Source organism: Microcaecilia unicolor, chromosome 2, assembly GCF_901765095.1.
Source record: "Microcaecilia unicolor chromosome 2, aMicUni1.1, whole genome shotgun sequence".
Taxonomy (NCBI): Eukaryota; Metazoa; Chordata; class Amphibia; order Gymnophiona; family Siphonopidae; genus Microcaecilia; species Microcaecilia unicolor.
This window is the reverse complement of record NC_044032.1, coordinates 29,655,789-29,668,986: the sequence shown is the minus strand read 5'-3', so window position 1 is coordinate 29,668,986 and position 13,198 is coordinate 29,655,789. Positions and strand designations below refer to the sequence as shown.

Sequence of the window (13,198 nt, the reverse complement as noted above, 5' to 3'; positions counted from 1 at the left end):
ACAGGGTATCGAGAAGTATGCTGTGATCGACAGTGTCAAAAGCAGCGGAAAGATCAAGAAGAATGAGGATGGAATATTGACCTCCGGATTTAGCCAGTTATAGGTCATTGGAGACTTTAGTAAGCGCAGTTTTGGTTGAGTGGAGAGGGCGAAAACCAGATTGTAGTGGGTCAAGAATAGCATGTGAGGAGAGAAAATCAAGGCAGCGGTGGTGAACAGCACGCTCAATTAATGCACAGTTTGATCAGAGTGCATAATGCCTGCGCACAGCTGTACAACAGACAGAGAAGTGCTTTTTATATGTTTGCCTAGCTTTCTGGTATCTCTGCTTCTGTCTTGCTTTTCTTCTTGTAAATATGTGCTATAACTAATTCCTACAATAAAGAGCACACTAATTACTCTCACAAGACCATCTCTTTGTGATATCTGGACAGGAGGTATTTAGAATTTACAACAGTTGAAAAGAGTGAAGATTGGTCCAGAAGAGGAGAAAGAGTATTGAACAAGTAGTGGGATTAACCAAAGCTGATCTACTGGGCAATGGAATACAGGGCTCGCCTCCAGCCCTGCCAAAGTCCAAGCTGTAGTGATAACAAATGTACAGAGGGACGACTACGTCACCACTCTATAAATTTCTTCAGGAGTCACCAACCAAGCCTCTGCCAGGATGCGGCCTGAGACCACGTAGAGTGGGCCTTCAGGCCCTGAGACACCAGACAATTCCTGCAAATGTAGACTCTCTCAATAGCCACCTTGATCCACCTCACAATGGAGGCCTTAGAGACCGCTTGGCCCCTCCTAGAGTCATGAAAAATATCATTCGTCTCCTTTGGGTACAGTAGCAGCATCCTCCTGACATCCAGCTCCTGACAGCCCACCTCCTCAAAGAATGGCAAGTAAACTTTCTCTTTCTCCCAAAGGTGGTTTCTCCGTTCCATGTGAATCATGGACGACAGTGTTAAAAGAAACCAAATCCCCTGCAATGGAGAGATATGGGTCCCGAAAAGACAGAGAAGTCAGAAACTCCCTGAGCTGAGGTGATGGCGACCAGAAAGACTGTCTTGAGATTGAGTGTAGAGTCTCAAACAGAGCATCAGCAAGCCCTCTGAGAACCAGATTAAGTTCTCATGTGCCACACCTCTCAGGAAATGGGACACCTCCATATGCAAGGCCAGGGAGGTGCCCTTCACCTTACCCAGAAAACTGGAAAGAGAAGCTACCTGGACCCTCAGGGAGCCCAACACCAAACCCTGGTACAGATGCTGGTGCTGTATGAAGGACATGAGACTGTCCTGTACACCAGAGTTCAAACCTTTTCCACACTCTTGACATAAGCCAGAGATGTGGAAGACTTCTTACAGCACAGCAACGTAGAAATGAAGAAACCACTGTGGGAGAAAAGCTGATCTTCTCGAAGCACCTCCTCTTAATGGCCAGAAAGAAGGGATATAGATTTTCCATTGCTACCAGCCTTTGCTGGAGAAGGCCCCAACCTCTGAGCAATGGGAACAAGGTCTGCATACCACAGCCTGCAAGACCAATCTGGAGCTACTAGCCAGACCAGAACAATGCACAATACTGTGCAACAGGCAGCCTATCAAAGATCAAGGAAGAAAGACAGAGGGTTCCCTCCATCAGCCATGGATGAACTAGGCCATCTATTCCTTGAAAGGCTGGCTCCCTCCACAGACTGAAGAAATGCTTCTGCATTGGCTCCAGAGGCCATTAGATCGAACAGCAGGGAACCCCAGTTGACCAAAATGAAATGAAAGGCCTGCTGCTCCAGCTCCCATTCTCCCAGATCTAGGAAAAAGTGACTGAAAAAGTCCACTTGCACATTGTCCTTGCTGACAATATGGACCACTGAAGAGCCTGCAAGTATCTCTCTGTCCATCAACAGAGGCACACTGCTTCCAAGGCTACCGCCTCCCTGTTTGTTGATATAAGCCACTGTAATTTCATTGTCTGACACCACCTTAACTGCCCAAAAGGAGCAACAGGAATTCTTATGGGGCCAGGTGAACCGACCAGATCTCCAGACAATTGATGGACCAAGCTACCTCATAATGGGTCCAGGTTCTCTGAGCTACACAGCCCCGGCAAGGAGCTCCCCAGCCAAGAAGACTCGCATAGGTGGTGACAAGCACCCACTGTGGGAGATTCAGCAGCACCCCCTTCAGGATGTGAACTGTGCTGTCCCTCCAGGACAAAGTCTCACCTTGGGCAAAAGAGGCAGAAGACAGTGGAAGTCCTGAGAGTCTGGAGCCCACTGTGACAACAGGGCTCTTGCCCAAGACACGTCCTCCAGCAATGCTGCCACGGAGTCCAGGAATTGCAAGTAGTTCTATACAGTGAGACTCAGAAAGAGAGACCGACCGAATTTCATTTTCGGATTCGGCACCAAAACCATCCCGAAATCTGGGTTTGGGTTTCTGCCGAAAATACCTGGGCATTTTCAGTGGAAATTCAAAATTGTAGCCCTGCCCTCAACAGAAAACAGGTCTCCACATCCCACCCCTCCCCACCCCCCCGCAGAAGGCCCTATCTTGTAAATGCCCTGGCGGTGTAGTTGTGTCTTCATCATACAGTAGGTTCTGTAGGCGACCTCCCGTGACCACCATTTTTTCAGCGCAAAGGGGCAGGAGCAACTCAGGATGCTCTTGCCCCGAAGACACCACTAGACCACCAGGGCCTTTACAAGGTAGGTCTAGGGTGGACCTACTGCAGGGGATTTTCTCTTCTTTCCACCTTTGCAAATACGTGGAATGCATCTGTTCTGGGCTTCCAAGATGGTATTTTGGAATACTGTCCACGCCTGATTTAGGTTCTAACCTTAGCAGCCGATCCTTTTAGCTTCTTTTTAACTATTTTCCTCATTTCGTTATAGTCACCCTTTCGAAAATTAAATGTAGCAACAGTAGATTTCCTTTGCAAGTTCAACCCAGATAGTAGCTCAAACTTGATCATGTTATATGATTACTGTTTCCCAGGGAACCCAACATCACAACCTCTTGCACTATGCCCTGCATACCACCGAGGACCAGATCCAAAATCGCTCCCCCTCTCGTCAGTTCCAAGAAGCAGTTGTTTTATTACATCTAGAAATTTTATCTTCCTGGCACTCCCTGATGTAACATTGATCCTTAGTGACCACCGTAATGAGAGCATCCACCTCAGGATACATCCAATACTTCTCTACCTCCTCAGAGTAGGAGGAATACAACAAGGGCCCAAGCCCCCTTGAGAACCTCATCTGGGGCCTCCTACTCCACAAGCATCATGTGGGTAAAAGCCTTATGAAGAGGAAAATGCTTTGGGGGCCCTGCAATGCCTTCCAAGAGAGAATCCCCCTCAGAGGGCCTGGAATGGGAGATCTGAGCATCCAGAGAGTCTCTTTAACCTCAATGAGATGAGAGAGCTCTTCACAAATTAAGATCCTTTCACCCTCCCAAGGGGGGAGTGTCATCTAAATCCGAATCACAGAGTGACCTAGGATTAGAAAGGACCTCCAGATCCTCCCAGATGTCCCTGAGTTGACTGGGACCTCCATGACCACCCAATCCCCCCTGTGGCACTTGGAGCCCCACCACTGGCCAAGGGGCTAGCTTCCTCCTGCAGGGTTTGTTTGACCATTTGAGTCACACTCTGGAGCAAAAAAATCCACGGGGCCCTGTTGGACCCCCTGCAGGTGGACCTGAGGTAGTCAAGACCCCCTACCCCTGAAGTCATAAACAGCCCATCACAGGAGGGACAGACAGAGCCGACAGATGTGCTGATCTGCCAGCTATTGCAGACACTGTAGTGTCTGCTCACAGGCTTACCTGGCCACGTGGCTGGAATGTGTAGACCTGCCCTGTCGCTCTAGCCAACTTGGGCCCGGGACTCTGGAGTCTCTGCTGACCTCCCTGCTCTCTCAGGTGCACTCTGGTTTTGTCTGGGGAGGGGGGGGGGTTCCAGAAATAGCTTTATTTCCTACACCAGGAAAATAAATTAAGCCAGGCAAAGCCAACTAGGGTTTGTTTTTTTAACTATGCCTGGGGCTGCAGGGAAGTCTGGGGTGATTACAATGGAACAAGATGGGCAGGCAAGGAGGGGTGTAAGATGTGGACCCACACCCCCGTAGGACCAAGCTACAAGCCTGGGGTAGCAGTGTCAAGCAGGTCTGGTCTGGGGACTGGATAATCTGGGAGTGGCCCTTAGGCTCAACCAAGCTAGGTGACCACAACCAACAAAGCGGGGAGTTAGGCCAGAAACAGACAGAATGACCTACCATCTGCTGAGGTACAGAAAATACTGGATCTTTCCAGGGAGCACCACAAGCTAATATCAGTAAGGTCAACCCAGTTGTTTTTCTGCCTCCATCTGCTAGTACAAGGGGATAACACCCATTTGTACACAATAGTGTAGCTAGACATTAAGGAAATCTATTTTAGGATCCTTGGCCACCACTGGAAAAAGGATACTGGGCTTGATGGACCTTCTGTTTGTCCCAATATGGCAATGCATTTCTACTTATGGATAGATTATTCAGTGCCATTAAACAAGTGCTCATGCTGTATCCAGTTTGACCCCTTGATGGGTTCAGAGACAGGGCTCTACAGTAGCCTCTAACTTACTTCTATTCGTTATGGGAAGGAGGTATGCAAGAAAATTTTTAAGACACACACACAGAAAAAATAAATCCTATATAATAATTTGTACCTCCAACGTTCTCTGGCTGGCTGGCTGGCTTTGTAACATCTCCTGATGTCAGCAAGCCTCCAGCGTTCCCTTCCCTCTAACTGTCCCGCCCTCGCGTGATGATGTAATGACATCAGAGGAGGGCGGAACAGTGAGAGGGAAGGGAATGCTGGAGGCAAGCTGACATCAGGATGTTACGAACGGAACGAAAGCCAGCCAGCTAGAGAACGTTCAGATACAAATCGCTGGACATGAGGGGAGAAGAGAATCACGGGACATCGAGGGGAGGGGAGGGCACGGCAGAGGAGAATGAATGGACACGGATGGGAGGGCAGGGAAGAGGAGAATCGCTGGGCATGGGAGGGGAGGGAAGAATCGCTGGACTTGGAGGGAAGGGCGGGGGAGAGAGAAAAAAAAATGCTTACACGAGCGCCTTCCTAGGGCCCGTTTCATTGTTGACAAAACAGGCTTGGTTCCACTAGTTCTACATAAAATTCTCTCATTAGGGATGAAATTAAAAAGATCCAGAAAGGGAAACTTTAGTTATGCTCATTTTTTGATAGCAGCAGTAGTAGAACACAGTTAAAAGCACCCACCAGCACAGTCTAACCCCTCACTGCCCCTGATGCACTCACCCTGTGGGCGGAGGAGCAGCACTGGTTTCAAGTGGTTGCTGTTCATGTAGGTAAACTTCACACTGCCCAAGAGCTTGCTTTGGGCCAGGTGGTGTGCTGTGTGGGCCAGGTACAGGGCCCGCTTCCGGAGGTAACGCTGGTTCAGGTGATCTTTAGCTTGCAAGATTTCCTGCAGAAGCATAAGAAATAAAACGGCAGTCCAGTTACACATGAATCATTTTCTGGTCGTATCAAGATGCAGGTAAAACTATGGTTTGTTTTTGCTTTCATCTGAATTCTGGCAATTCAGACCAGGGCTTACAGTATATCTAGGACTCTGACCCAAACCCCACCTCCATCACTTATGGTACAACCGCCAACATGCCACTTTCCCTTCTGTTGACCTCAAAGTAAGACCAAAAACTCTTGGAATAAAGAACCCTACAACTCAATCTCTTGCAAAAATATATCATAAAGAGGACCCAAGACTTGTCTGCCGACAGCGAGATCTGCTGCGAGGCTTCTCTTCCTCCTCTCCACAGGTTCTGAGAGATTCTACACACACCTCTCTATGTGGAAGGAAAGCTTCCATCCTTTGGCTCTCTAACTGGTCCAGAATATTATTCAACTATCACAACCTCATGGCTGTGAACACTACTTCCAGATAATCCCCAACAAGCGGAGAACACGAACGCCCCACGATAGAATACAGGTATAGGAGAAAGTGGGATGTTTGACCACGGAAAACCAAAGACTGGAGGGATTAATTCTTAAATCAATTGTTTATTGATGAAGAAAAGACTCGACACAAACGTGTTTCGGCCGTTAGGCCTGCATCAGGAGTCTCAGTCATAGTAACATAGTAGATGACGGCAGAAAAAGACCTGCATGGTCCATCCAGTCTGCCCAAGACAAACTCATATGTGTATACCTTACCTTGAATTGAATTTGTACCTGTCCTTTTCAGGGCACAGACCGTAGAAGTCTGCCCAGCAGTATTTCCCGCCTCCCAACCACCAGTCCCGCCTCCCATCACCGGCTCTGGTACAGACCGTATAAGTCTGCCCTCCCCTATCCTCGCCTCCCAACCACCACCCCCCCCTCCCCCCACCTGCTCCGCCACCCAATTTCAGCTAAGCTTCTGAGGATCCATTCCTTCTGCACAGGATTCCTCTATGCATATCCCACACATGTTTGAACTCCGTTACCGTTTTCATCTCCACCACCTCCCGCGGGAGGGCATTCCAAGCGTCCACCACCCTTCTCCGTGAAAAAATACTTCCTGACATCTTTCCTGAGTCTGCCCCCCTTCAATCTCACTTCAATTGTCGACAGAGAACAGCTGTTAAAAACGTTAAGGAGCACGTGGTGTAGTGATCGATGAAGTTGGTCTTTAAAAAGACCTTTTTGGGAGAAACTTGCTCATAGACAATTGAAATGTCAGCATAAAACGTTTTATGCTGACATTTCAATTGTCTATGAGCAAGTTTTATGCTGACAATGAGAAAGTTTCTCCCGAAAAGGTCTTTTTAAAGACCAACTTCATCGATCGCTACACCACGTGTTTTTACACTTCTGCATCAGCTGTTGCTCCGCCGATTGAGTCCAACACTATTGATCACCAAACCACGTGCTCCTTAACGTTTTTAAACAGCTGCTCTCCGTCGACAATTGAAGTGAGATTGAAGGGGGGCAGACTCAGGAAAGATGTCAGGAAATATTTTTTCACGGAGAAGGGTGGTGGACGCTTGGAATGCCCTCCCGCGGGAGGTGGTGGAGATGAAAACGGTAACGGAGTTCAAACATGCGTGGGATATGCATAGACAGACATATCAGGCTCAAGCAAGAACACCAGGCAGCACACAGATTCATCCAGTGCTCTGATCCACTCTGAACTCCTGCAAAAAGGCAAAGATCCAGCTTTGCTACACAAACGGAAGAACTAGGACATTTTCACTTGAAGATGTACTGTAAAATGGAAGCCTCCGGTTTTAAGTACCCCTCTAATTGGTTGTCATCTTCTTCTTCCCATCTGGTCATGCACTGAAGAGGTGACAGTTTGCTCAGGGCTCAATCAGTTATAGCAGCCATTTCCTCTCCACCCCCCTGAATCAAGCATACCACCCTCCACAGTGTGTCTAACTCCAATGTACACTGAGTTCACTCCACTGTGGCACAATAACCTGATCCACAGAACAAGTCAACATTTCCTGCCCTGTGTCTTGTCATTCCATTTTTTTATGGTCAAATGGAAATTAGAAATTTATTCCTATATACGATTGTTAATTTAATTCCTTAAGTCAGTGTAGTGAAGTAAATGGGATACACAAGCAGTGGGCAACACTATCTAGACCAGGGATAGCCAACCTGAGGCCCATGGGCCACATTTGACCACCACTGAATTTTATGCAGTCTGCAAAACCATGGGAAGTAGACACAGAAGACGGCCTGTACAAACAAAATTAACTACAGTTTTGTCATCGGTGGAACTGCTGAAGGATACAACAATGGATAAAGACTTGTTCAAGAGCATTCGCAACTGTTTGGAAAGACAGAAGAAGAAGTACAGGGTAACGGACCATGCTGGTAACACTTTATGGTCAGTCATCACATTGAGTTTTGCCGGCAGAGATTATATGGTACATTAGTTAACTTTCTATATATGGTCCGCTAGGGATAGTACCGACATTGATGCAGCCCTCTGTGTATAAAGGTTGCCCACCCTTGCTACAGAACCTGAGATACAAAGGCTGCTGGAAGGTATCTCTTGCTATATAGATGCTGGTGCTTGAGCCTGAGTTTGGAACTACCTCAGCTAACCTCAAAAATCAGCAATCTTTATCTCCTTCCTGCTGGTTACCAAGGTGTTCACAGCTTACTGAGATCAGGTAACTGAAGCAGGTGCCTCATGACTACAACTTGTATAACAGCCAGTGGGGAGAAGCCCAGAGCAACCGGCACAATCGTGCTTACCTGTGGCATCGTCATCATCAAATCCACATTGATCTCTGGCTTGATGCAGGTGCTAAGCAAGTAACTCCCCACCACTTTCACGCAAGTGGGAGGTAAGAAACGGAACCTGCCCTTCACCCTGTGGGGCACCTGCAGAAAGGGTACTTTAACCCCCTTTGGCAGCCAGGATTGATCTGTGATCTAGGAACAACAAAAACAACAAAGTTAAAAGAAAAATTATAATAATGAATATTTTTAAAAATTTACAGTAAACCACTGAACCCCAGCAACCGACGAAAAGATGGCCAAGAAATTTGTAACAGAAACTGATTAAAGCCACAGCAAGCAGAGTAGCAGTTCCCTCCCAGGAAACATACCGTTCATTTTCCTGAATGGTGTGCAAAAACAAGAGACATAGCATCAAAGAACCCCAGGTGGAAAGCGCTCCATCACAATTCCAAAAATAGCATAACAGGCAGAGAACTGCGTGTAACACACAAGCATGACTCTCATCACAATGCCACGCACATTGTGTAAGGGATAGAGCCCTCACCTGAGAGGACTTGAGGTAAAATCATTTGCGTGTTAGCTCCAATTTGCCCTAAGATTAAGCTACTTTCTTTTTGTGTCTGCACATCTCTGCCGTCCAATTCACGATTCAAATCAATTTGCCGATTCTTTTGGGGCAAATAGATTTGTTTTAGCGCAAAAAAAAAAAAAATGGGAATTCCAGTTTGAGACTTCCCATCTCCCTCCTGCTGTCACCCAAGCCACTGCTGCGGTTTCTCTCAGCGGCAACGAAAAAGAAGATAAATTTACCACAGAGCTGGCTCTATCCTGGAACAAGGACCAGAAGCCGCGCCAATGGAGAGTCTGGCCCTAAGTTTAGCTTTTGCCACTGCTGCTGCTCTAGAGAAGCAGCAGCAGAAGGGGCAAGGGTGTCAGGGTAAGAGGGAGAAAAGAGAAGGCAGACGCTGGATTGGTGCTTACAGAGATGGGACAGTGGTTGGATGGAAGAAGCGGGGGGAGAGAGAGACAGGGCAAACGCTGGAGAGAAGGGAGAGGGCAAGACAACAGAGAAGGAAGGGAGAGGATGGAAGAGGTGGGGGGAGAGAGAGAGACAGGGCAAACGCTGGATGCAAGGGAGAGAGGAAGACAACAGAGAAGGAAGGGAGATGCTGGTCCTAGGGGAGGAAGGACAAGAGGGGATTGGAGGAAAAGGGGAGAAGCTGAACTTGAGGAGGGATAGGGACATAGAGATGTGATGCTGGAGATGGAGAGGGGGGGGATAAGGGCACAGAGGGGTTTTGCTGGACAGGGCAAGAATAAAGATACAGAGGTGGAGGGGAGATGCTCAACACAGGGGCAGGGTCACAGAGGGGAGCTGAATAATGGACATGGACAAAGAAGAAATGCCAAATGGATCAGGAGAACCCGGCAAAAGAGTTAAGAGAAGACAGAAAAAAGTGGAAACCAGAGACATGGATTACAAAAATTAGAAGACCAGACAACAAAGTTAGAAAAATGAATTTTATTTTCTATTTATTGATAGTACAACTGTACCTGAATTTAACTTGCCTCAAACTACTATTGAAAAGGCATGAGCTAAATCCAATGATTCTGCAATTCTCCTCAGCTGCTGTACCTCAGGAGGGAGTAACAGAATAAAAGCAAAGCACTAAGGTGTTTATCCATAGGGTGCCAACATGCACACACACACACACAATCGCAGCACCTCTACCCCACCCAAGCCACACACAGAGCTGTCCCAGCTACCAGGGGAGCAACTTGCCTCAGTTTCCTGGGTCTCAGGGACACGACTCAGCAGGGTGTTCAGGTCATGGAGAAAGGCATCGATGCACTTCCTGTTCTTCTCCTTTAGCGTCACTTCCTTCAAGAGCTCCTCAATCTACCAATGAATAAAAGCACCAAGGGAACATTGTTAGGAACCAGGACCTTCCTAATACACATAGTAGATGATGACGGCAGAAAAAAAAAGACCTGCGCGGTCCATCCAGTCTGCCCAACAAGATAAACTCACGTGTGCTACTTTTTGTGTATACCTTACCTTGATTTGTACCTGTCCTTTTCCGGGCACAGACCGTATAAGTCTGCCCAGCACTATCCCCGCCTCCCAACCACCAGCCCCGCCTCCTCCCACCACCGGCTCTGGCACAGACCGTATACGTTTGCCCAGTACTATCCCCGCCTCCCAACCACCGGTTCTGGCACAGACCGTATACGTTTGCCCAGTACTATCCCCGCCTCCCAACCACCAGCCCCGCCTCCCACCACCGGTTCTGGCACAGACCGTATAAGTCTGCCCAGCACTATCCCTTCCTCCCACCACCGGCTCTGGCACAGACCGTATAAGTCTGCCCAGCACTATCCCCGCCTCCAAACCATCAGCCCCGCCTCCCACCACCGGTTCTGGCACAGACCGTATAAGTCTACCCAGCACTATCCCCGCCTCCAAACCATCAGCCCTACCTCCCACCACTGGTTCTGGCACAGACCGTATAAGTCTGCCCAGCACCGGTTCTGGCACAGACCGTACAAGTCTACCCAGCACTATCCCCGCCTCCAAACCATCAGTCCCGCCTCCCACCATCGGCTCTGGCACAGACCATATAAGTCTACCCAGCACTATCCCCGCCTCCCAACCATCAGTCCCGCCTCCCAACCATCGGCTTTGGCACAGACCGTATAAGTCTGCCCAGCACCATCTCCGTCCTGTGCCCCCCTGCCATCCATCCCATGTCTGACACTGTATTTTAAATGATTCAGAAGTTTAAAAAAAAAAAAAGTGAGAATGACCAAGATAAAAGTAGAAGTCCTTTATTAAGTATGAATAATAGCGCATGCTTGAAGGCAACATCTCTCTCTCTCTGTAGCCACATAACTGACAAATACGTGTTAGAAGGGTTTGGAGCCCAAGTCTACAGCACTTTTGAGATTCTTGCAGCACATTCTGGGTTTTGCCGAGAAATTGGACTCGTGATGAAGGCATGGGCTGAAACACGGACTGTGTTGAGTCCACCTTCAAGCAAATGTTTTTTTTGCATGTGATGTTTTGCCTTCAAGCAAGTGCAATGGTACATGCTTAATAAAGAATTGTGTTTTCATTCTGAACTACTGTACTGGTCATTCCCACTTCGCTTTGCCTTGTTTCTTGTGGGAGTGCTTGGTTGATTTAGCAGTAACACGGTAGATTAGCTGTGGATGAACATGCTTGCAATAGTGGTGTACAACCTTATTATGTTATCGTGTTACTCTGCTCTTAGGAACAGCATACTTAGGCGTATGTACTCACAATACTGACTAAATGGGGTAGTTTTTCTCAAGGGGAGAGGAAGGACGACTATTTCTTTACCCCTTTTCTGGACTCTGATGGCAAGATTAAGAAGTACAATTTTAAATAATATATTCAGGGATTGTCCACACCTGAGTAGTTCTAATAGTTACTGGTTTTTAAGATATTTTCTACATGGAGGGAGGGGAAGGTTGAATAATTTTTGAAACTGAAGCAGGGGTGTGCTGGTAAATTTTTAACAACAGGCTCTCTCTCCGGGCATAGCCGGCCCTGAAATTTGGGAGGGGGGGGGGAATACATGCCTCTCTCTCCCCTCCCTTGTGCAGACACGCTAGGCATACCTTTGCCGAGCCCCACCAGCCAATAAATGGACTGCCACCATTCTCTGCTGCTTGTTTCTGGCTCTGAGCAGCATGATGGAACCTTCTTGTGCTTGCATGAAAAGTCCCAGCCTGATGCTCAGAGTCAGAAACAAGGAGCAGGGAGCAGCAGCAGTCTGTTTACTTGGCTAGTGGGGCCAGCATCACTGCCAGCAAAGTAAAAGAGAATTCAGGAGGGGGCCCAAGCCCACATTTTGGGAGTCAGTGTTAAAGTAGCCATGGGGAGGCCTACTTTAACAACCGGCTCCCAAATTCTTAAAAACTTAACAAAAGGCTCTCGCGAGCCCGTGAGAGCCCGCTCCAGCACACCACTGAACTGAAGTACTATGTATTATTTCATGTTATGCATCTCACTGATGTGTTGTATTACAGTTTTAAAAGTAAAGCAATTTCTGGATAAAAGTATTTCTTCAGTTTCTAATGCTACCACCTCATCATCCAGCAGGTGGCAGCACAACACCAGAGGTTTATGCAGTAACTTAGGGGTCCTTTTACTAAAGTGCCCTGAAATGTGGCCTGCGCTAGGCCCTTTTTTTGGCGCACGCATATCCATTTTTCAAGCACCTGTAAAAAAATGCCTTTTTTTACCGGGGGAGGGTGCAGCTAAATGAAAATTGCCACGCGTCCATTTTGGGTCTGACACCTTACTGCCACCCATTCATTTAGCGTTAAGGTCTCATGCGTTAATCTGGTGATAATGGTCAACGTGCATTCAAATGCCGATTACCGCCCATGCGCCAGAAAACGAAAATATATTCCAGCGCGTGTAGTGGACGTGCGTAAAAAATGAAATTGCCGCCCGGGCCACCTAGTAATTCCAAATTGACGAGCCGTTGGGCGTGTGTAGGCACCTATATGGCTTAGTAAAAGGGCCCCTTACTCCTGCTGGAATTCTGTACCAAAAAAAAAAAAAAAAAAAATCAAAATTCTGTGCAAACAATTTCAAAATTCTACACACATGCAAATTCTGCACACAAAATTTGCAGATACTGCAAGTGTATTTGGCATAATTTAACCAACATTACAGCCCCCATTCTGTGTACACAGATACCATCTATATTTTTCCCAGCACCCACACCTTCCACTTATTTTTTTTTACAGACCCCCCTCCCTGCACCTACACACCATCCATATTTTTTCCAGCCCCCCTGTACCCAAACATAGTAACCTTTTTTTTTTTTTTTTTAACAGCCCCTCCCTCCCCCACACAGAGCAGCCCCCCCCTTTTTTTTTTTTTTTGCAGCCCCCTCTCTCCCTCA

The 13,198-nt window shown here is 47.6% G+C and overlaps 1 protein-coding gene across 1 annotated transcript in view; it reads right to left on the bottom strand.

Annotated features, from left to right (window-relative positions):
- The window catches only part of NOL6 (nucleolar protein 6), a 191,311-nt gene that overhangs the window by 161,229 nt on the left and 16,884 nt on the right, over window positions 1-13,198 (bottom strand). The window contains 3 exon segments of the mRNA XM_030191898.1: window positions 5,316-5,484; window positions 8,268-8,447; window positions 10,039-10,155. Coding sequence (XP_030047758.1) covers window positions 5,316-5,484; window positions 8,268-8,447; window positions 10,039-10,155 — 466 coding nt within the window.